Source organism: Polypterus senegalus, chromosome 1 (genome assembly GCF_016835505.1).
Source record: "Polypterus senegalus isolate Bchr_013 chromosome 1, ASM1683550v1, whole genome shotgun sequence".
Lineage (NCBI taxonomy): Eukaryota > Metazoa > Chordata > Cladistia > Polypteriformes > Polypteridae > Polypterus > Polypterus senegalus.
This window is the reverse complement of record NC_053154.1, coordinates 79212984-79238376: the sequence shown is the minus strand read 5'-3', so window position 1 is coordinate 79238376 and position 25393 is coordinate 79212984. Positions and strand designations below refer to the sequence as shown.

The 25393-nt window shown below is 38.3% G+C and overlaps 1 protein-coding gene across 4 annotated transcripts in view; it reads right to left on the bottom strand.

Moving 5' to 3' along the window:
• Positions 1-20389: 20389 nt before the first annotated feature.
• Positions 20390-25393, bottom strand: part of LOC120527772 (membrane-spanning 4-domains subfamily A member 4A-like) — a 32029-nt gene continuing 27025 nt past the window's right edge. For 3 of the 4 annotated variants that reach the window (XM_039751611.1, XM_039751589.1, XM_039751604.1), the window contains 2 exons: positions 22601-22720; positions 20390-21203 (listed from right to left, as the gene is read on the bottom strand). In XM_039751611.1, coding sequence (XP_039607545.1) covers positions 21078-21203; positions 22601-22720 — 246 coding nt within the window. In that variant the 3' untranslated portion in view covers positions 20390-21077. Of the gene's footprint in view, positions 21204-22600; positions 22721-23880; positions 24856-25393 lie in introns of those variants that run through there. The other variant, XM_039751596.1, reaches the window with a different exon arrangement.

Below are 25393 nucleotides of genomic sequence, written 5' to 3'. Positions count from 1 at the left end.
GAGTCAGATGAGGTGGCTCGGCATCTGATCAGGATGCCTCCTGGACGCCTCCCTGGTGAGGTGTTCCGGGCACGTCCAACCGGGAGGAGGCCCCAGGGAAGACCCAGGACACGCTGGAGGGACTATGTCTCCCGGCTGGCCTGGGAACGCCTTTGGGATTCTCCCGAAGAGCTGGAAGAAGTGGCCGGGAGAGGGAAGTCTGGGCCCTCTGCTTGCTGCCCCCGCGACCCGACCTCGGATAAGCGGAAGAGGATGGATAGATGGATGGAGGCTGACTGGAATTGGAAGAGTGAGGAAGGAGTGGACAAAGTGCGTATACTGGACCAGAGAGAACAATTAAAAGAATGGACAACAAAGTTAAAAATGAGAATGAGATAGCAGGTAGTTGGGAGCTCCCCAAAAGGGTGTAATCTCAGGTGACTGGCACTTACTAACATTAATTGACTGAAATTAGAGAAGTAACAGTTAGATTCAGGTCAGTTTAAAAGTATTCATATTTGTTATTGTAGATGCGTTCCAATTGCTCTTGCAGCAGAGAAGTTTGCATTAGAGTTCGGAGGTAGTTGGGTTGTCATAGTTCTCTCCTGTTCCTTTTGTTGTTCCAGCTGGATGCAGGAGGAAAATCTGGGGAATCGTTTGAGAAACTTTTGGTACCTCAAAGTATGTTTTCATCAGGTATGGACTGGGAAACAGAGAGGCCATAAGACTCAGAAGTGGGGCCCCAAAAGTATAAGTAACAAAAACCTGTACAGTTAGGGCCATAATGGTTGCATAAGAACCATTGTTTCCAGTCACGTGATCTTGGAGTGGAAAGTAAATGGACAACCTGAGTACAAAGAAGTTGTATTGGTATAGGACTTAGTCTTTGCAAATGAAACTGAAACATATTTTTACAGCTTTTGGAAAAGTCAAAAAACAGTAGCAATCCTGCTTTTTTGTAGTTTTACAAAGGTGACTATTACGGAATTTTTAGTTTATATATAAATATATATATATATATATGTATTAGTATTTTACAATTTATTACATATATATAAGTTTTTACTATAAATTATTAAAACATAAAGAAAAGGACTGACAGTAACTCAAAGTTTAACTAAACATAGTTTAAAGATTGAGCTCCTGAGGTCTTTACCCCCTTGAGAAACCAGCAACTTGAGTTTTCCAAGGTTAGAATGAGGTAAATGAGTAACAAACACACCTGTAGAAAGCGGGGATAAGATAATGGGAAAACCCAAACACCCCTCCTATGAAACGGTGCTAAGATCAATAGGGCAATCTAGAAAACACCCCTATCAACAAGGCAGCATTTGGAATAATAGGAGAATCAACAAGAGTCAGAAATTACTTGTGGCTTTATTTGATTAGATAAAAAAGTCAGATGACATGATGTATTAGATGAGGTAATGACAATTGAAAAGTACCGTATAATTGAGAATGTATTGTTTTATTGATTGCTGTGTCCATGGACTGAGACATTTGTGCATACTCTGTGCAAACAAAGAAAACTCCTGCATTTTCATCTGGGCTCCGTTACTGCCTTCTTTGAAGACAGTGGAATGTTTTTTTCCACAACACTACTAAGATTCATGATGCTAATAAGAAAGCATAGTTGGAAAATTTTTAATAATAAAGGCAGATTTAATTTATTATGGAGTTGCTGCTGCATGCTTTTCATCTCTGGCTACTGTCATGGCTCCCAGTGGCCACAAGGGCAAAAGTAGCAATAGTTGTCAAGTGAGCAAGGAATTAATACATGAAGTCTTACCATTTGTTTTAATTTTGTTAATTTAAGACTGCTTTTCTATAAAAGATTGTTAGCTCTTTAAACTTTTCATTCGTTTATAGCTTGGGGCTGGAACAACTTCAATTAATGTATCTTCAGTGAACATGTGGCAATGGAAAATGACCCATTTTTTTGTCTTGTTGCCATTTCTTTTTAAAGGATTGTTAGCACGGGTGTCAAGGTGGTGCAGAGGTTGCGCTGCTGCTTCACAGTTAGAAGACCCGGGTTCGCTTCCCGGGTCCTCCCTGCGTGGAGTTTGCATGTTCTCCCTGTGTCTGCATGGGTTTTCTCCGGGTGCTCTGGTTTTCTCCCATAGTCCAAAGACATGCAGGTTAGGTGATCCTAAATTGTCCCTAGTGTGCGCTTGGTGTGTGGGTGTGTGTGCCCTGCAGTGGGCTTGTGCCCTGCCTGGGGTTTGTTTCCTGCCTTGCGCCCTGTGTTGGCTGGGATTGGCTCTATAGATAGGATATAGCAGGTTGGATAATGGATGGATGGATTGTTAGCACTAAGGTTATAAAGTAAGAAGATCCAAAAGGTTGTACTCAGTACTTAATGCTGCTATATTTTGTGGTGGAAGTATAAAGATTTGAAATTCTATTCACTTTGTAATTCATAAGTAGCATTTGATGAATAAAGTAAAAATGTATAGAAAAACATGACTTTTTTACACTAATTACAGCAAATAAACCGAATCATGTACTTCTTATTCTTTGCAATAAACAGTCTTCTTTCTTCTCAAAAGGCTTTTACATTTCCAGTTAAATCTGATGCTAACTTCAAAATTAAACAGGTTACTTTATAAACAAGATTAAAACCTTATACCTTTTAGCTCTTAGTTCAAAATTACCCTTCAGTAATGTAATTTGTCCTTTGCTCTCATTACTTCAGCTCATTAAAACTACTTACTTCTGGCTAGACACTATTCATATATCATTTCTGATGAATGTACTCCCTGTTAATCTTTTACCTGTAATTCTTAATTTCTTCAGTGTGTTAGTTTATCTGGTGTAGTCCCTAATAGTTTCAGTACTGCAGTTACTTAATATGTCCTGAAAAAACAAAAAAGTCTGGATTTGAAAAGGCTCATAGCGCCGAAACTGCTCTGGTCCAAGTTGTGCTGTGCCTTTCAACTGTTATTTGACATTTAATCACCAAATTTTGGAACTTCACTCTTTCCTTCATGTTCAGTAGTTCTTTAGGGAATACTAGCTGTGTAAGCCTCTGGTGTAAAAAGCACAGGGTCCTAGAAACTATTGAAGTTTTCAGTTAAGTCTTAAGTTATAATGATTACATTCAAGCAAGCAAGTCAAGTCATAGTTGAGAAGACAAGTAAAAACGTGCTTACATTTTCACCACTCTCTGCAATTAATGTAATTATCAAAACCTAAGAAAAATTTAGACAGGAACAAGCCATTCAGCCCAACAAACCTTGCCAGTCCTACCGACTTAGTTCTTTTAAAAGATCAAGTTTTGAAGTTCCCTAAATTCCTGCTGTCTACCACACTACCTGGTAACTTTTTCCTTATGTATATGGTTCACCACTCTGCATAACATCCTTGGAGTTGTACTCTACACATTGTGCTATATGACCTAACATTCTGTTAGCCTTCTTAATGGCTTCTGAACACTGTTTGGAGGTTGATAGTATCAAGTCCACTAGATTCCTAAATTCTTCTCATAAGTTGTAAAGTTCAGACATCCCATTGTGTATTGATATCTAACTTTTTTACTTCCTAGATGTAATACTTTATATTCATTTGCATTAAATTTCATCTGCCACAAATCTGCCCAAACCTGTATGCTGCCCAATTCTCTGTAATGATTCAACTGATTCTAGATTATCCAGCAATCCACCTAGCTTTATATTATCAGCAAACTTAACCATCTTATTTTTTTTTCTATCCAAATTATTTATATATAACAAATAGCAGTAGCCCTAGTACTGACACCTGAAGGACAACTCTCTTAACATCAACTATAATAATGTTTAATGTATAATAAAATATAAGATGAAAATAGACTTTAACAGTGAAATCTATTCTTAATAAGAAGCAACAGCGATTGGTATATTCATCTTTTGCCCATCACTTTGATACTAGGAAAAGGGGGAGTTGTTGATATCAGAGGTAGTGAGGGTGTGCAATCCTCACTTCACTTCCTGTCAGGAATCCACATGGCAAGCTGTGTGCATGATGACGAGAGATAGCATGAAGTTGCTCCACTTCATATCGATACTTGGTTGGATTGGGGTTAGAGTCAGTCTTAGTCAAGACCTCACCTCTGACCTTACTGCCATAGATGGGTCTACCAGGAGCACACACCACCTGATGGCATCAGTCTGGGTGATCATTGACATGCAAACCACTCCCCCATATTAAGGAGCTGACTCAGTGGAGGGGACTGGCATTTGTACTATACATTTTCAACACTTTCCTCATACTGTTCATGCCTTGTGTTTAAAACATACTGTATTTACAGAAAACATTGAAAGGCTATGCCATTTCAGAGCAATACAGCTACATTATTAATTTTCATTAACAAAAAATTCAAAACTTCTTCACATAATATTCTCTGGAGTTTAGTTGAGTCTGTTAAATAGGCAAATATTTTCCAGGCACCTATGACAATCTGAGCAATGTAAAATAGGACATTAAAGAAGGTTAGCGATAAGAGCAGGTGCAAGGTTCCATTTCGGCAGAAGAAGGTTAAGGCATGTATTGCAAAAGCTGATCAATTATATGCTATATTGGTGAAAGGTGTCTAATCTATATACATTATTGGTAAGAAGAATATGTAAAGAGCTTATTGACTGTGCTAAACAGATAGAAGAACTTAATCTATATATTGAGTAATATTGCTCATTAGAAAGTGTTCATGTCTACCTTTAGAATGAGCATATAACACTAGGCTGACCCGCCTTTTAAGGCGACCGACTTTTAAGTTGACCACTTCTTAAGGCAATTCAATATGTAGATCAATTTGATATTTTATACAAACTCATTAATTTGGTTATATTGCATTTAAGCGGTATTACTTTAATACTCGTAGTTTCTGTTATTTTTGTGATGAAATTTAAACTTTTTTTCTACATTGAGGTCGCCCTTTTGAACCCCCTGATATTTATTATGCGGTGAGGCATTTGTACTCCATCAACATTCATTATTTCCAGAGACATAATTTTGTCTATTTTTCCAGCGCATCGCGCACAAAAAGCAAGGGAACGATGGGAGAACCAGAACTCTGCTCATGTCGCTTCGTACCGCAAGCTGCAAGTATTAAGTCTGTGATAAGTGGAATACCGCTACGCTTTCCACTCACGGGACGGAAGGACAATCCCGACCGCTTTTATATAGTAAGAAAGAAGAAGATATCGCACAGTCTGGAGTAGAAAATCATCTTTTACCTGGAAAAACGAAACTACAAATCCCATCGTGCATTGCAAAATGGACGGGGCGTGTGTGAAACTCCGTGCCTGCGTAACACTCACGGGACGGAAGGACACCCGACCGCTTTTATATAGAAGGATTTGTCACAGCCTCATTGAGCCAGGAGCCAGTTTTCAGAGATGGAACTCATTACATCAGGTCCGTGGCTAAGATAATTGCTTTCCACTACTCCGAAGATGGACGTACAATCATCAAAGACCCTTCTGAAAATGGACAAATAATCATCAAAAACACAAGTAAAGAACTGTAAGAGAGTTGAATCATTCCATTGTTTCTTATCAGCTCTATGTATGCTGTCATGTGGCTCAACCGACTAAGGCGATTGATTTTTGCATTCTGCAAATAGTATTGACCCAGATTCAAGTCCTAGAGAAAAGAACGTTATTAAATATCATATATTGCAGAGGCAATTTAAAAGACAAATAAAATGTTAGGTTATATCATATAAACCGGTGAATATTAATCGTGGGATGTTATACTTGGACCATATACAGTCATATGAAAAAGTTTGGGAACACCTCTTAATTCTTTGGATTTTTGTTTATCATTGGCTGAGCTTTCAGAGTAGCAACTCCCTTTTAATATATGACATTCCTTATGGAAACAGTAGTATTTCAGCAGTGACATTAAGTTTATTGGATTAACAGAAAATATGAAATATGCATCATAACAAAATTAGACTGGTGCATAAATTTAGGCACACCAACAGAGATATTACATCAATACTTAGTTGAGCCTTCTTTTGCAAATATAACAGCTTCTAGACGCCTCCTATAGCCTTTGAGGAATGTCTGGATTCTGGATGGAGGTATTTTTGACCATTCTTCCATACAAAAGCTCTCCAGTTCAGTTAAATTTGATGGGTGCCGAGCATGGACAGCCTGCTTCAAATCATCCCATAGATTTTCGATGATATTCAAGTCAGGGGACTATGACGGCCATTTCAGAACATTGTACTTTTCCCTCGGCATGAATGCCTTTGTAGATTTTGAACTGTGTTTTGGGTCATTGTCTTGTTGGAATATCCAACACAAGCATTTGTGACTGATGCTTAAACATTATCCTGAATAATTTGTTGATATTGGGTTGAATTCATACGACCATCGACTTTAACAAGGGCCCCAGTCCCTGAACTAGCCACACAGCCCCACAGTACAAATTTGATAGTAGGTAGCAGGTGTTTTTCCTTGAAATTCGATGTTCTTCTCTCGACACTCAAAGCACTTTTTTTATGACAAAATAACTCAGTTTTTGTCTCTATAGTCCAAATCAATCAATCAATCAATCAACATTTATTTATATAGCACATATTCATACAAAAAAATGTAGCTCAAAGTGCTTTACAAAATGAATAGAGAAATAGAAGACACAATAAAAGATAAACATAAGTTAACATTAATTAACATAGAATAAGAGTAAGGTCCGATATCCAGGGTGGACAGAAAAAACAAAAAAAAACTCCAAAAGCTGGAGAAAAAAATTAAATCTGTGGGGTTCCAGACCACGAGACCGCCCAGTCCCCTCTGGGCAATCTACCCAACATAAGTCAAACAGTCCTCTTTGTATTTAGGGTTTTCATGGAAGGACCTGATGATGATGGTCTTGTAGACTTCTGGCTTTCAGTCCATCAATGTTGGTGCATCATGATGCTTTGAGTATATGGTGGTGGCGCAGGCCGCCACCACAAAGAAACCGGAAAAAGAAACAGAAGAGAGAGTAAGGGTCAGTATGGATTTTGGAGCCACTGTGAATAATTATTATGAAGAATTGAACATACAGAGTATCAGTATTAAGTTAAAGTGAAGTTATAAAAAGGCCATGTTAAAGTAATGTGTTTTCAGCAGTGTTTTAAAGTGCTCTACTGTATTTGCCTGGCGAATTCCTATTGGCAGGCTATTCCAGATTTTGGGTGCATAACAGCAGAAGGCCGCCTCACCACTTCTTTTAAGTTTAGCTTTTGTTCTAACAAATGTTCTTTGTGCAAATAGCGCTGAACTGTATAACGATGTACAGAAACACCATATGCCACAAGATGTTCTTGCAGGTCTTTGGAGGTGATTTGTGGGTGGTCTATAACCATTCTCGCAATCCTGTGCATATGCCGCTCCTATAGTACCAAATTCCACCACAACTCTTTCAGTAAAGAAGTACTTCTTGACTTCAATGTTATTTATCAACACCTTTGAGGATTTTGAAGACATAGGTAAGATTTTTACGTGGTGTCTTCTGCTTGAGATTAAACAGGTTCTCTCAGCTTTCAGAGTAGGAGATGTTCTTAAGATCCAGGGTGCACTTAGTTGCTCTCCTCTGCACAGATTCAAGTGCTATTGTGTCATGTTCCTTGCATAGTGATCAGAACTGCCACAATACTCCAGATGTGTTCTCATATAGTACCATATAAACTGCCTAAAGAAGTAATTACTTGACTCCAAATGCACACATACATCCATTTTGAAAACAAACGTTTATGGAAAGGACCAAATTTATAGTGCATACTGGTGAAAGGGCTCTCTGGAGTGTATGCAAATGCATTAAATACTATACTACTTTACTTTACTGTTGGTGCACTCCTTCTAGTCTAACCACTGTTTTATAAATTCATCCTATTTCTGCATGAGTTTTTCTGATAGTATTCTAGTTTTCCCTACACACTAGAAATTTGCAGATTAGGTTACCTGCAAGTTTAAACTTTCAGTATTAGGAAGAGTAACTGTTATTATACCATGATTAGTTCATATACTGTTTGTGTTTGTGTTGCTATTCTGGTTTACCTCCCACATCCATAAAGACAACCATGTTACATTAGCTGGTGAAAAGGCTGGTGAAAAGTGACCTTCTCTGACTTCAATGAACAGGGTATTTATGAACGGAACATGCAATTGTCTGTGGTTGGAATAGGATTTGGCACCACATAGCCATAAACTGGGTTAAATGAGTTTTAAAATATTTTTTATTATACCATAATAGAAAAATAATTATTGTTATTTGGTAGACAACTTTATCCATGGTAACTGGCAGCATTTGCAAGATAGAATTGCTTAGTGTTTCTTTTGTTTTTCCATTTGGAGTATAACTAGGTAAAGTGAGTTGTTCATTGTTACACACTGTCAGTAGTGGGATTTGAACCAAGAACCTCAGGGGTTCAAAGCTAAAGCCCTTAACACTACTACACTGCCTGTCACTACCAGTGATTGTATAAGACTGTCCAGATAATATGTTAAATATTTATATTCTATAAGAACTAATACATTTTTAATTGTACAATTGTTGGTTTTCATCTATGATTAGGTCCTTGCAGGGACTGACTTGTAGTAGCAGCAATCATGAATCAGAAGAGAGTTAATCCTGTCAGTTTCTAATGCATATATAGTATACTATAATAAATCAAGACTACAAATATAGAAGAAAATCATTTATTACGTACAAAATAATGGAAAAGACAGTACAATCAACATATTGCTTTACTGGTCATAAGTAAACATGGGTATGAACCCTATTTCCCCAGTAAGACGGTATGTTCACTTTATGTCTCTTTAAACACTTTTTTGTGTTTGTGCTGTATTGCTCTTTCTGTCTGCCTTTCTTTGACCTCTCTTCCTCTCAAATGTTCAGCAATATGCCATCACCTGTCCTCCAGATGCAGTGCTTAAAGATAAGTGGATGGAAGGGGCTTTAAAGCCCAATCTAGAGACTACTGCCTGGGAAAGCCCAAAGATTAATTGCAGAGTCCCTTAGAACCTATAAGTAAATAGTTACAGGGCTATACTCCTAGCATCTTTCTTAGCCACCCCAAGGTGTCTCTGTAATCCTTAACTCTAATTATTCCTTAGAAGGCCAGGTCACCTTCAGGGCACCTTTCTATTATAATGGGAAGTAAAGAGCTTCCCATCAGCTTTGGGGATATCTGCTCAACTTCCTTATGTCTATCTAAGACAATTCATTAGCCAAATCTATTGTCCAGGAGTAATTCTATTCTAGGCTGCATACATTATAATGGGGCTTAGTACCTGTTATTGTTGCTAGTTGGTTTTTGTATGTGCAGTACAGTAGCAGGGAAGAGGATGCAGGTGCTGGCTGTTCGCCGCTTCTCCATGCTATATTCATTATTTAAGTATTATTTAAGTACTTGTATTACTTGAATGATTATAGCTGTTTTTTTGGATACTATGCAGAACTTTAGCATTTAGCGGCTGTAATTTGCTGCTAACACTTTACAGCGTTTAATATTGTTGCTTTTGGGAGAAATCCTACCTGCGGCAATCGTTGGCCCGATTTGTGTTGTGTTATCGGCGCTGGCCTGTATCGGTCTCCAATTTACTGATACTACTTGAGTTTGCAGTGGATGGCATTTGGAATTTCTTCTGGTATACTGTCCACTATTACATTTCCTGGATGTCGGCTTTGTTGCTGATGATTGTCTTGCTTCTGGAGTCCTCTGTAATTTGCACCACAGCTGTCCAACTGTGCACATAAGGACTTTGGCCGACTATTTACATCGGGACCTATCACCTCCACTCCTTGGCATGCTTCAGTATCTGCTATCGCAACTGTTGGAGCTCAACAACCACAGCCTTACAGACATAGACATCACAGTCATCAAACAAGTTGGACTCCTCCGTCGACCCCGCTACATCCATAGGGGGTCTGGTCGGCGGTTTGTTTACATCAAGACCGGGAGCTCCGTTCCGTCCTTTTGGTCAGCAGCAACTTGCTCCGTCACAACCCGAACACGTCATCCAAGCACCATCACCATGGAGACTAAAAACACTGCCTGGCGGTAGTCCAGGCAAGACGGAAAGCCTGGAGTGGGTTTCAGCTTTCTTCATTCTCTGGTTATAAACAACACCTCGCTAAACATCAAAATTAAACTTTTTAATGTTCAGTCCCTGACAAATAAAAGCTGTCTAATTTATTATCACATTGTAGAAGGGGATTGACATTATTTGTTTGACTGAGACCTGGCATTAATCCGAGGTATACTCAGTTTTCAACGAGTCTTGCCCTCCTGGGTACACCTACTTTGAAAAGGCCCGCAGCTCTGGACGTGACGGTGGTCTGGCTGTAATCTATCGGACAGGTTTACAATTTTCACTTCACCCCCTTCCACAATTCTCAACTTTTGAATGTCTGGCAATAAATTGCAAGCATCCACAATGGATCTATCCACATATTCACTGTACTCTAAATCACAGCGCTGCATCCGCTTCAGAAACTTGAAAAACGTAAATTTGACTGATTTAAATGCTGATATCAAGAACTGTTCTATTGCTCCACACCTTTCTTCTGTTAATGAATTAGTTGATCATTACAAAAATAGGCTCCAGAACATCCTTGAGACCCATGCCCCAGTTAAACCACGAGTGGTCTCTTTTGTAAAATCTGCCCCATGGTTTACAAGTGAGCTTTGACAAATGAAAGCAGTTGGGCGAGCCCTTGAGCAGTGTTTTGTTGCAACCAGTTTAACGGTCCACAAACTAGCTTATTGGGAACATCAAAAAAAAACTACTCCAGAGCACTAACCACTGCCCAATCTCAATATTATTCAAATTTAATCAACAACAGACCTGGAAATTCCAACTTTTTTCCGTAATAAATCATTTACTTAATCCTCATATCTTCGTCTGTAATAATTCCACAAAGGAGCAGTGCAATAATTTTATTGAATATTTCACCTCTAAGCTAGACATCATCCGCTCTTCATTGTCTGTCTCCAGCGCTCCATCGTTGGATCTTAACACATCAGAGCCAATGGGCTGCCTCTCCCAGTTTCACTGTATCACAGTTAAAGAAGTTGAGGGCATCATACAGAGGATGAGGCCTTCAACGTGTTCTTTGGACCCCTTTCCTACTCCTCTGGTAAAATCAAATGTATCAGACTTAAGTCCTCTCATTGCTGATATCATTAATAACTCTCTCCAGAGCGGCTTAGTCTCACTGGCCTTGAAAATCGCAATTATTAGACCTCATTTAAAAAAATCCTCTTTGGATTCTGAAGTGTTAGCAAACTATCGTCCGATCTCCAACCTTGCATTTTTGTCTAAGGTTTTGGAGAAGGTTGTTTTGGTTCAGCTTCAGGACCACCTCAAAAAATTCAATCTGTTTGAAAAATTTCAATCTAGTTTCCGAACTTCTCACAGTACAGAGACAGCCCTGGTCAGAGTCACCAATGACCTCCTGATGGCTGCTGACCAGGGCTCTTCATCACTCCTTATCCTCTTGGACCTCACAGCTGCATTTGATACGATAGATCACAATATTCTCCTTCATTGTCTTCACTATATGATTGGACTTTCTGGCTTTGCTTTGGAGTGGTTCGAGTCCTATCTTACTGATAGGGCTGAGTATGTGGCCCCGGGGGATGCTAAATCTCGTACCCACACTGTCACCTGTGGGTTCCTATATGCTACCCCTGGGCCACATCATCCGCAAGCATGGAGTTTCATTCCACTGTTATGCTGATGATAAGCAGCACTATGTAAGACTGGATTCGATTTCTCTTACACCCTTATCAACTCTTTCTTCCTGCTTGGATGAGACTGAGGCCTGGATGTCCAAGAACTTCCTCAAGATGAACAGCACTAAAACTGAATCTCTTTTAATTGGCACCCCCCATCAACTTCATTCCTCTGTAAATTGTATTTCCTTTTCTGACCATACTATTACCCTCTCTCCTTCTGTTACAAATCTGGGTGTCAAGTTAGACTCCCATCTGACATTTGAGGCACATGTCCATCACCTTTATAAAACTGCATTTTTTCATCTACGAAACATAGCCAAACTCCGTCCCTACCTCTCCCTCTGTGATGCTGAAAAACTGGTTCATGCCTCTGTTTCATCCAGACTGGATTATTGTAATGCCTCATTGGGATCCCCAACAAAAGCCTTCAAAAGCTCCAACAAATTCAAAATAGTGCTACAAGAATCCTGATGAGGGTGCGGAAATATGAGCACATTTCACCAGTCCTTCAGTCACTTCATTGGCTCCGTTTCCACCTCCGTATCGAATACAAACTCTGTCTGCTCATTCACCAGTGTATCCATGGAAATACTCCACAGTATCTGAAGAAACTCCTAATACTACAATTCACTACAAGAAACCTCCGCTTTGCAAATACCCACCACCTTCGCCCCTCTGTGACCAAACTGCATACAATGGGTGACCGAGCCTTTGCAGCCGCTGCACCACGGCTCTGGCCTACCAGAGAGCCTAAGAACAGAGCAGACTATGGCCTGTTTTAAAAAACAGCTAAAGACTTTTCTATTTAGGAAAGCATATTAACAAAAATGCTAAAATTATTGTTGTTTTATCTCTGTTTTTATCTTGCTTGTCGTTGTTTAAACTTTTTATGTAGCACTTTGAGATTTACTACTAATGTAAAGTGCCCTATGATTAAAATGTACAGTATTATTAGTAGTAGTAGTAGTAGAAACTATACCCACAAGCCATAAATTTCCATTCTGTCAAATATTTACAAGCAGTAAGAAATTAAGGAGAAATCTCAGGCAGATAGGTAAAGACAAAAAAGGAGTTACAAAAGAAAAAAAACTGTATAAGGCATGTAACATTAATATCTCCAACGCAATCCGAAGGACATATGAGAGTATGAGAGCTGTGGTTAAAAAGAATATTAGGAAGGCAAAAAGGAAGAGAGAGAAATATTGTAGATAAGGTTAAAGATATCTCAAAGAGATTCTTTCAACATTTCAGTAGTAAAAGAATAGTCAAAGAGGAGGTGTAGTTGACATAAAACATAAGGACACAGAAACAGCAAATTGCTTGAACTTGCATTTAATTGAATTGTATACATGTGACTAAGTTCATAACCTCCCAAGAGAAATAAAGAATTCTATAGAGGTACTTAGAGATTTGAACATTGTGGAGGGAGAAGTGCTGCTTAGATTAAATAGGCTAAAATCAAGCAAATCATAAATAAACCCTTGGCACATTTTTTAGAAAATGTGGCACTGTATACTTGAGAAATTTATATGGTTTGGCAGGCGGCCAGGTACAATGCCTGGCCGGGACATCCCTTCTACATATATTCCGGGGGAGCAGCCGTGGACTCCTCAGTACCTTCCCCAGGATGCTTGGTGGCAGCCTCCCTGGGTGACGCTGGTGCCTCAGTTTCCTGCAGGGCTCAATGCGAGATGGAGTTCTCCACAACCCTGTGGGGATCTGGGGTGGCCACCAGGGGGTGCTGCATGGATCCCGGAGCCGTTATGGACATCTCTACAGCCCTGCCTGGAAGTGCAATTAGCCATAGGTGATCAAGCACCTAGAGCACTTCCGGGTGGGCTATAAAAGGGGGCCAACATCCACCACTCAGGGCCGGAATTGGGAGGATGAGGACGAGGTTGCCTGAGAGGAGTGGTGGTGCTAGAAGAAGAGTGTTGTTTGTGTTGTAATTAAGTGCTTTGGGACTGTATTGGACCGGTGGGACACGGGGAAGGCGTGCCCCACGGTTGAAGAGAAAAATAAAGAAAGCCTGTGTGTTTTAACACATGCCTCTGCATCAGTCTGTGCCGGGTCGGGCGCCATATAGCACCTTATTACAGAGGACTGGAAAATATCAAGTATTAAACCATTATTAAAAAAAGCATGACCAGGCAGATCCAAGTAACTATAGTCCAGTAAACTGATTACGCGCCTTAGGTAAATTAATGGAAAGAATTATTAAGGAAAAGATCGAGCATCATATGGCAGGAACAAGGAGTAAAGTAAACAGTTAACATGGGTTCAAATGAGGGAGGTCATGTTCAACTAATATGCTGTAGTTCTATGAGAAAGCAACAAAAGCATATTATTAGAGAGGTGCAAATGATGATTTATCTTGATTTTCAGAAGGCATTTGATAAGGTTAGCACATGAGACATTGGACATCAAACTAAAAGAAGTAGGAACTGGAGTGTAGGATGTAGAGGGTTGAAAAACTGTTTTAAACACAAGAATGAAAGGGTTATGGTGAGATGGAACTTGAAATCTGAATTAGTTGATGTTAAACATTGTGTGCCTTAGGGGTCAGTGCTGTGGTTGCTGCTGTTTTTAATGTATAAATTATATGAATAGGAATAAATACAACAAGCTGGCTAAGGTTTCAGATGATACCGAACTAAGTGGAAGGACATATGCTGCAGAATAAGCTAAATTATTACAAAGGAGCATGGACAGCATACAGGTTTGGGCAGATTTGTGGCAGTTGAAATTTAATGTAAGTAAATGTAAAGCATTACACATAGGAAGTAGAAATTTTAGACTTGAATATACAATGGGATTACAGAAACCCAAAAATACCCATTATGAGATGGGCCTGGGAGTCATAGTGGACGTATCACTTTCTAAATCCAGATAGTGTGCAAAAGTGATAAAGAAAGCTAATGAGATGTTCTTACAGTATGTTTCAGGATGTGTAAAGTACAACTCAGGAGAAGTTATGTTTAAGTTGTAAGGTGGTAGTGTAGCCTTACCTACAGTGAAACCTCACTCTGTATTTTATAATGAGTAGTTTTTTCTCCCCTTGTCTCTGTTGGTTTTCCTCAAGGTACTTCAGCTTTCTTCCCACATTAGGTTAAGTTGGCAATTCCAAATTGGCTTTTTGTGAGTGTGGCTGGATTGCTTATACAGAACTGGTCTCTGCTTTGTGCCTGGTGCTCTGGAGTAGGCTTCAGCTTCCAGTTACACCAAGCTGTACAAACTGGGTTGGGTATATGTATTTAATGTAAGCTCTGAAACAATATGAATAATGACTACTGACAGAGGCCTTTTCAAATCACCCATGTTTGCAAACAGGGTTTTATACTTAAATATTTACTTTACTAAGGAAAAATTATCTGTTGTGGCTAAAGTAAATATAGGTCATTTATTCAGAGCATTTTTAATATAGAGAACTAGGAAACGTGTAGTCCAGAGTTTTCCAACTTCGGTCCTGTGGCCCCTCTGTGGCTGCAGGTTATTGTTCCAGCCAGCTTCTGCTTTTAATTGGTCTCCTGTGCTAATTAAGTGATGTGTTATTTCCCAGGTTCTGTGTCTTGGGAACAATATAGAAATAAGAAAACTAAGTTTGTTAAAATATATATATATATATATATATATATATATATATATATATATATATATATATATATATATATATATATATATATATATATAATAAAGGCAAAGCCCTCACTCACTCACTCACTCACTCACTCACTCACTCACTCACTCACACTAATTCTCCAACTTCCCGTGTGGGTGGAAGGCTGAAATTTGGCAGGTTCATTCCTTACAGCTTCCTTACAAAAGTTGGGCAGGTTTTATATCGAAATTCTACGCGTAATGGTCATAACTGGAAGCTGTTTTCTCCATTTACTGTAATGGAGATGAGCTTGAACGCCGTGGGGGAGTTTCGTGTGACATCATCACGCCTTCCGTAATCACGCAGTACATAGAAAACCAGGAAGACCTCAAAAGCGCTGAAGAAAACATGCATTATATAATTGAGAAGGCAGCGAAACAATAAGAAGCGGCGAGTGACATATACAACCATATTCATGAGTTCTGCTACCGGAAACAAAGCACGATGTAAACCTACACTTTAAATTAAGTTCATAGACAGGCTGCCGCTGGCGTTTGTAATTTAGTGCCTGCCCATATAAGGCCGTCCGTCAGCGGCAATCCAATAGCAAACTCCACTAAATATTCACGGGTTAAGGACTGTGCTTATGCAGAGGAAGATGAGATGGTCAGGGTGGTGTTTGGTACAAACTCAGCGAAACTGCGAGAGAAAGTTTTAAGTGCCAGGACTAAGGTAACATTAAATACAGCCATGGACATAGCACGAGATGGCACCAGCACAGCTGGGAAACTTCGATGCATGTACACGAGCGGCTCACGTGAACTGGCGCAGTGCACAGATAAAAGCAACAGTTCCAAAAGGCTGAACAAAAGCGAATTACACAATTGAAAAGGCAGCAAAAAATATGAAGCGTCTGATACATACAAGCATATTCATAAATCCAGCTACTGCGGAAACAAAGCACACGGTGGAAAAAGTCAATGTCCGCTAAAGGAAGACAGTGTAAAAAAACCCGTGCATGCAGTGTGTCAGGTCTCAGATAAAGAAGAAGGCGAGCTGTTTATTGATGCAGTAAGAAAGCGAATCGATGAATGAAACCTGTCATCTTTACAGCGATTGACAAACACGGAATGTAACTTGAACACAACACATCCTACAAATACGAACCTGATTGAAAGAAATAATGATAATCAAATCCTTGATGACAGTAACACTCACAAAACAAATACTGTATATTGACAGTCATGTTACGTTATTTTTAAAATGTTCCCTTTTCTTTTTCTAGCTTTTTAACACACTACTTCTCCGCTGCGATACACGGGTATATATATATGTATATATATATCCCGATCTACATACTCGAATAATGGATACTTTATTCGCCATCAATGATTGTTTTGGTAAAGCCATACTCAGTGTATTCATTAGATGAGCGGTAAAAAGTAAGAGCGAGGGAGGATGACTTATTGAGGCATGCAGGCTGTAGTGCGTCAACTCTATCTGAATTGCGATCACATTTGAAAAAATATATCTTTTCAAGTTCTATTTAGTCCATATGTGTCAAACTCAAGGGCCGCGGGCCACATCCGGCCGGCGTGTAATTATATCCGCCCGAGATCATTTTATATACTGTATTATTGTTATTAATGGCCGGGTATATGAAGCGCTGGTAACACAATAAACTACAGATCCCATAATGCAGCGCTTCAGCTGCCTTGCGAACACTTACGCGTTAATCAAGTCTACCTTATGATGCTGCAAGTTATTGCGAAGCTAGCTCACACGATGCTGAAGAGAAAAGTTGATTCTGAAAATAGAGCCTTTAAAACCGATGGGAGGCTGAGTATATGTTTACTGAACCCGTGTGTCTCATTTGTGGAGCTAATGTGGCTGTAATTACAGAATTTAATCTAAGGCGGCACTATGAGACAAAACATCAGGGTAACCTGAATGCAATGCAGAAGATACAGAAAGCAGAAGAATTAAATAAGAATCTGACACTTCAGCGGACGTTTTACCGTGCACAATCACAAAGTGATTTCAAGTGAAGCTGCTTTTATGGGAGACACAAATGCACCAGTGCACCTTGCCCCACTTTCCCTGTTGCCAAGTAATGTTAAACCAAGTCGTCACTACGGTGTTCCCAAATCGCACTTTGCTGATAAACTGGCGCACTGAGTTTGCACGGCGCTTTGGTGACTTTGAAGAACAAAAAGTCCGTCTACATGCGGCTCGAACCTTGTGCATGTTTGGTAGCACATATCTGTGTGAGAAGCTCTTCTCAGTGATAAAGACTAACAAAACAGCACACAGGAGTCGCCTCACTGATGAGCACCTGCAATCCATCCTGAGAATCTCCACAACACAGAACCTCACACCAAACATAAACGAACCTGTTGCCAAAAAAAGATGCCAGGCGTCCAGCTCTAAAATGACATATGAGCAAAGACAACTGAATGATTTGATTTGTTATTGCTGAAAGGAACACATTTTATTTATATTTCTAGGTTTTGTTATGCAGCATGTTCATATTTGAATTTGTATAATTTTGACAGGATATATTTTTATGGAGAGCAAAATCTTTTGGGATATTTAAAATCTAAGTTTATTTTTTATATAAAATTACATAAGAGTAAAGAAATGTGAATGTTTGTTCTTTTAACGTTTACTTTATTTCTAACTTGTATAATTTGGTATTTTTATGGAGAGCAAAATATTATAAGTTGTTTAAGGTTTGAGTTGATTTATTCAGAATAATATTCCTGTCTGTTTTACCATTCCTACCAAAGATATTTCTGTCGACTAAATAAAAATTCCTTCTATTTAAAATTTAAATAGAACTTGAACAAATCGATAGTTCATAATATCCACGCAGACTTGCGTAAAGCGGAGTTATCCGTTTTAACAAGCAGCGTATTGCACTGATACGAAATAGCTGAGTGTGTATATATGTAGATATGTATGCATATGTATATATATGTTTATATATATGTGTGTGTATGTATATATATATGTATTTGTGTGTATATATGTGTGTGTGTATATATATATGTGTATATGTATAGATATGTATATATATGTATATATGACAGCAACACTCATCACTCACAACAGTGACAAAACAATTACATTGACAATCATGTTACGTTATTTTCAAAATGTTTCCTTTTCTTTTTCATTGCTTCTTTAACACACTACTTCTCCTCTGCGAAGCGGGGATTTTGCTAGTATATATATATATATATATATATATATATATATATATATATATATATATATATATATATATATATATATATATAAAAATGCACCAAACAGTTGTATGGGAATAATGCTAAAGTACTTGCAGCCTTTGATTATTCAGTGTTTTTTGCCAGTGTGTCTGTGCTGCTCATTTTTAATTGTCATTAATAAGATAGAACAAAGGGGAAAAACTGCACAGAGAAAGGGCAAAATATAATGAAATAACTAAAGAGAGTTACGTATTTAAATCTATAGCAAAAGCAGAAATATTTTTAGATGTCTTATAAATGTAAAAATCATGCTGCTGTGCTTTCCTGAATGTAGAATAAAAGAAAAAAAAATACCAGCTAATTAAGTGAGATCAGTGCTACCAGGTGTTGTAACTGATTAGGAACCTGGTTGGAACAAAAACCTGCAGCCACAGGGGGTCCACTTAACTGGGGTTGGGAAACACTGGCGTAGTCATAACAAGAATATTTGCAGTTAGTAATAAGTAGATATAAATTTCTATTTTATCATACAATTACACAGACAAGAAAAGAAAATAAAATACCTCACAATGTTCCCTTTTCATTCTTACATTTCCTACTTCCTGGTGTGGCTCAGAGGGACATCTCAGTAAAGTTCAAACTTTAAAACTATCTAACAGTAAGTATGAATGAAAGGCGAAGGCGCAGGTTTTGATAATACACATAGAATAAGGTTTCACAAAATCCATCACTGTACAAACATCTGAAAGTTTCATTTATTAATACAGAATTGTTTTACTTAATATACTGTATTGTACAAGTTAATATGAAAAATTTCAGATTGGGAAAGTGACTGAGCTTGTAAGCTTCAGGCGATATTGAAACCTTATCTTGTGTTTATAGTTTATAATTATTGGCACTTTATTTTTCTTTTTCAGGTTTTGTGATGCGCAACTTTCGTACGTCTACATGTAACACAAATACAGTGGTTATGAGCTTTTAACTATATATCCATCCATCCATCCATCGTCTTCCGCTTATCCAAGGTCGGGTCGCGGGGGCAGCAGGTAAGCAGAGAGGCCCAGACTTCCCTCTCCCCGGCCACTTCTTCCAGCTCTTCCGGGAGAATCCCAAGGCGTTCGAGGCCAGCCGGAGACATAGTCCCTCCAGCGTGTCTTGGGTCTTCCCCGGGGCCTCCTCCCGGTTGGACGTGCCCGGACCACCTCACCAGTGAGGCGTCCAGGAGGCATCCTGATCAGTTGCCCGAGCCACCTCATCTGACTCCTCTCGATGCGGAGGAGCAGCGGCTCTACTCTGAGCCCCTCCCGGATGACTGAGCTTCTCACCCTATCTTTAAGGGAAAGCCCAGACACCATTACGGAGGAAACTCATTTCAGCTGCTTGTATTCGCGATCTCGTTCTTTTGGTCACTACCCATAGCTCATGACCATAGGTGTGGGTAGGAGCGTAGATCGACTGGTAAATTGAGAGCTTTGCCTTACAGCTCAGCTCCTTTTTCACCACGACAGACCGATGCAGAGCCCGCATCACTGCGGATGCCGCAATCCGCCTGTCGATCTCACGCTCCATTCTTCCCTCACTCGTGAACAAGACCCCGAGATACTTGAACTCCTCCACTTGGGGCAGGATCTCTCCCCCAACCCTGAGAGGGCACTCCAACCTTTTCCGGCTGAGGACCATGCTCTCGGATTTGGAGGTGCTGATTCTCATCCCAGCCGCTTCACACTCAGCTGCGAACCGATCCAGAGAGAACTTTCATTCATACTTACTGAGAGATTTAACTATATAAGAAAAGGATAACAATATATAAAAACAAATTATTTTAAAAACGGGAATAAAGTGATTTTTTTTAAGGCAGGAATTTACAAAACATAAGACATTGTTACACAGATATAAGAAAATAAGTCAAGATACAACATATACAACATATAAAATAATGAACAATACACAGCAATAACTCAGAACTCACTAGAATCTCTAGAACTACCAGAATGAAAAAGCACATAGTTCTGTGGTAAAAGAGTTCTTAAATCTGTTGCTCTTCACTTTTGGGAATCTAAATCTGCAAGTGGGTGGCTACAAATCAAACTTAGGAAACCAGGGATGGCTGCAATTTGACAGAAATGATTTAGCCTTCTTTCAAATTTCTTTGTGATACAGCACAGGAAGAGTGGGCTGCTGCAAGCTAGTAATTTTACTGCTAATTTTAACAATGTTGTTCAAACAGTTTTTGTTCTTATTATTAAGATTCTAACACATAAAACCAAAAGAGAAAACAGACCTAATAATAGTCGATAAAAAGTATCATTGCAGTTTTGTCGATTATAAAGCAAATGATTTTCCTTAAAAAGAACAGCCATTTTTGTTCCTTTTTGTAGATTTGACCTATAATTAAATATTCAAGAAATCTCATTGTACATTCATTTTATAACAGAAATAAGACACTAAGAAGATTGTACTGTTTTTCTCTAAAATCCTTTTTACCCCTTTTCACTCAACAGATGCACCGCTGAATTACTTGTAGGGCCCTGGCATTCCAAGAAGTTTGCTGTATATATTAGTTTATGTTTGGTGAATTGCAAGATGATGAAACAAATGGATTCTGAGTTTCAGGGATGGTAACTGCCTGGATGTTTGGCACCTGGAAGGCAGCATTTACTGGGTTCTGAATGATAACCACAGGCTACAGAAAAAAATAAAAGAAATACATTAACCATACGCAACATTCATAATGCAATGCAGTAAGTGAAATTGTAATTCATGTATGAGTACATACCCCACCTCTATATGCATTAAGTATCTTTAGCCATGATTATATAAGTAAACCTAACTTTATCATAGTACACAGAAAAGTTAAATGATTAGTTAGGTATAAAAGCTGATTAATTGCCAAGGAATTATATAATGGTAATTTCTCATCTAGTGACATTATAAGAAGAGGCAAGTGGCCCAGGCTTATGCTGAAACCTGATGAGACAATTCTACAATATTGGTTGTCAACTTTTTAGAGGAGGGTGAGACTTGACAAAATCTCTTGGCAAAAAGTCTTGTCTCGTGGAACCTGAAATTATCTCTCACAGATTATCTCATCCCAGGATTTCCTTTTATAATAGAGAGATAAGGTGAGCTGCACTGGACTTTAAGAAGCAACTATAAAATGACTTATGGCTTTGCAGTGTTTCATTTAGTACTATATTTTGGAACCAGACCTGGAAGAGACACCAATCCATTGCAGTGCACATTTGTGCTGACATTCATAGATGGCCAGTTTACAGGCCATAAACCTGATAGCATGTCTTTGTAGTCTCCAGAGGAAACCAACACAAAACGGGCACGAGCATGTGTTGGTGTTATACATAGACAATCTGACTGTCAAATAAATTATAGTTTAAGACTACCTGAAATGCAACCACTCTAATATCATCTTTCAATGTATATTATAACTTAAATTGTGACTGCAGTATTCTTTACATCAGGGGTGTCTAACTGTGATTCCAGGGGGCTACAGTTGCTGTAGGTTTTCATTCCACCCATTTTTTAAATTATTGACCAGTTTTTGCTGCTAATTAACTTATTGCTTTCATTTATTTGGCTTGCTCTTTAAGACTCAGACCCCTTGTTTTTTTCCTCACTTAACAGCCAAACAATAATGAGGTACAAAATGAGCCAACGCATGAGACAGCTAACTAAATTTCTCAACACAATATATGAAATAAAAGAAAGGTGAAAGGTCTCAATAATGTTGATCTGCTGAGGTCCACAAAACACCCTGACAGTGCTTTAAGAAAAATGAAAATTGACAGTTTTGGAAATGTCTACTGTGGCAGAATGAGTGCAGCAACGAGCAATGGAATTGGTTTAATGGGTTTAATTAACAACAATTGGGTGAAGGTTGAGGTCCCAACTTAGCTTGTGATCCGTTGGCTCACTTCACGTTTCATTTTTGTTTAGCTGCCAAAAAAGTCAGAGTTCTTAAAACAAAGCAATTAAAATGAGGGTAAAAGAAGTGAATTAATAGCAGTATTTGGTCATCTATTTAGAAAGTAGCAGAAAGGAAAGTTTAAAGCCACTGTAACCCACCAGGATTGTATCTTTAATTTGACAAGCAGCTGTGCATCCATAAATAGACAGGGAAAAGGCAATACAGAACTCCAGAATAGAAAACAGTAGCAGAAGAGATTTTATTCCATTAGCAACACTCTGCAAAAAATAAATAAATAAAAATAAATAATCATTTCATCTTGTAATTTAAGTTTTATAATAATAGTCTATCAATTGAAAAAGTAAACACAAGTGTTATTATAAAAAAAGAAAAAAGACAATAATAGCTTGAAATTACATTATAGTCCTTGTCACACAAGTGTGCATGGGAGACAGTTTAAAAGCTCAAATAACTGTCATTACCTGCCAAACCAGGGGTTGGTGCTGTCCTCTAATGCTTTCTTTCTCTCTCTCTCTCCAGACCAGCAGTCTGACTGTTCCACAGCTAACATCACTTTCGATTCCTCTTCCTCTGGACCTGTCTCATTTTGTCACCCGGCCATATAAACCACCATTTTTGTTCTGTGATCAGTTCTGTTATGAGCTCCCCTCTGAAAAGACTGTTTATTTACTTGCCTTTTTTCAAGTATACAGGGTTTCCACATTGGTAACCCCAACTCTTTATCTTTTGTCATGTGCTTTATCACATCCTATTACAATTATGCAGCTAGAATATACTGCATCTTTCTGTATTATAGATTTTAGATTTTATTGCATAAATTCACAGGTATTACATTCAATAAAATCCAGGTTTGTGTGAATGTCATTTAATGACAAGCTGATACAAGAAATTATGGAAAAACTTTTTTGCTACAAATGATAAAAGACAGCAGTTAAACTCCTTAAATGGGGTTATCTAGTTAGCTAGTGTTAGAGAAGATATTTAGTTAATACAAAAGTTATGTTTTCCTGTTTGACAATATGGTAAAAGACATACTGCTGGCTATTGAAAGTTACATAAATATAAGTAATTAGGTTTAGCCATCTTGGAAAGCCAGGCAAATTCAAAAGCTTGACTATAACAGTGATTGAATAATATGTTGCTTTAAGAAACATTTGCCTGCAAAAAAAAAGCATTTCATATGAAGTGGGAGAAATACTTTTAACAGCTACTTAACACATTTTATTTTAGGAAACTGTACCTGAATCCTTCTTGGATGCAGACTATTTATTAGTCACTGCTCTTTTTACTAAACTCTGTAGTAACAGATTTACATGAATAGGTGAAATGTACCCAAATTGTCAGGTCTCACCAATGACCAAGCACATTTCGCAACATCTCAATTCACAATATAACTCTGGAATTACCTGTGGTCATTTAACTCTTAGTTAATTTAGAATATAAAAATACATTTCTACTGATTGAATTCTTTGTTATTTAATCTAATATACTTTGTATAAAGCTGAACGTGTGTTTGGCTGGAATGCGTATACACACCATCAAACCTATCTCCACCAAATTTTGCACATATTACCCATTTGTAAAAGGTTTGACTGTTTGCCATGTTTTGTTCCAAAATTTATATTTATATAAGCAAGAACTACTACCCCTTGTGGAAGGGGTTGCCAGAGTACAAAATGTTACCTACAATACTATGTCACTTTGATCCCCATAAATGCACGAGTTAAAGTTGTTGACGGACAGACAAGAGATCAATGTGCAGCTAATATTTGACAACCATTGGGAATGTGGACTTATAGAGGACATCTTTCTTGTTGGAAGATGTTTGCTTAAAAGGTTGCATCTTTGTCCTAATCCGTCTGTGTCATCGTGTTCAAACTTAACTGGTTAACTCCCAAATGTGGCTTGATTGTAAACAGATTTAGCTCCTCCAGATCTCAGCTAATGATGCTCTTAAAAAGAAGTACAGTACTCACTGATTAATTTACTTAAGAGGGAAAAAAAAGAAAAGGATCAAGAAAGATTCAACTGCTTGTAGCAGAGAAGTCTGAGTGCCTCAGAGTCGGGTTCACAGTTGGAGATGGGGATAGCAGTAGTAACTAAAGAATTTATGCAATGTGAAAATGAGAGCAAAAATCAGAAAATGCATGCATGATGTAACATGTAGGTGCCTAGGGGAAATAGTTAACTGTTTTTCAATACATAGATTTCACTTTTTTTGTTTGTTAAATATATTTGTAAGAATTAGGATTACATGACCCTTTGCGCCAGATAGATGCAGACTAGAGCAGCTACTCTGAGATGCCCAAGTTCTTCTTTTCTTTGCCAGTCCATCCTCCCTGTGTCCAGTAATAACTACAGATTTCAGACTTCTTTTTCTTGGTGGACGATGCTATAAAAAATTATGATGATGATATAAAAAATATTGTAAATGACATTCTGATATTCTCTGATGAAGGAAACTCCACTGTAATTATGTTGCTAGACTTAAGCACAGCGTTTGACACCATTGACCATTCCATTTTACTGCTCAAGCCAGAAAATAATCTTGGGCTTACAGTCACTGTCCTTGCCTGGTTTAGCTCTTATTTATCAAATCAATTCCAGTTTAGACAGAAATGAGCTGATAGCACTCCATCATTATACACAGTAGTTCAATATGATGTCCTGCAAGCCTCAATACTGGGACCTTTACTGTTTTCACTTTACATGCTTCCACTGGGATCTATCATTAGAAAACCTAATGTTAATTTTCAATTATGTGCAGATGACACCCAGTTATACCTTTCTTTTAGACCAAATTAAGTTGCTCCAATGTTATCTTTAATTAGTTGTGTTAATGAATTAAAGGAGTGGATGAATGAGAGCTACTTGTCTTTAAACACAGATTTAAAAAAAAATATGTTAAATATTGGAGGGAATGATGCCGA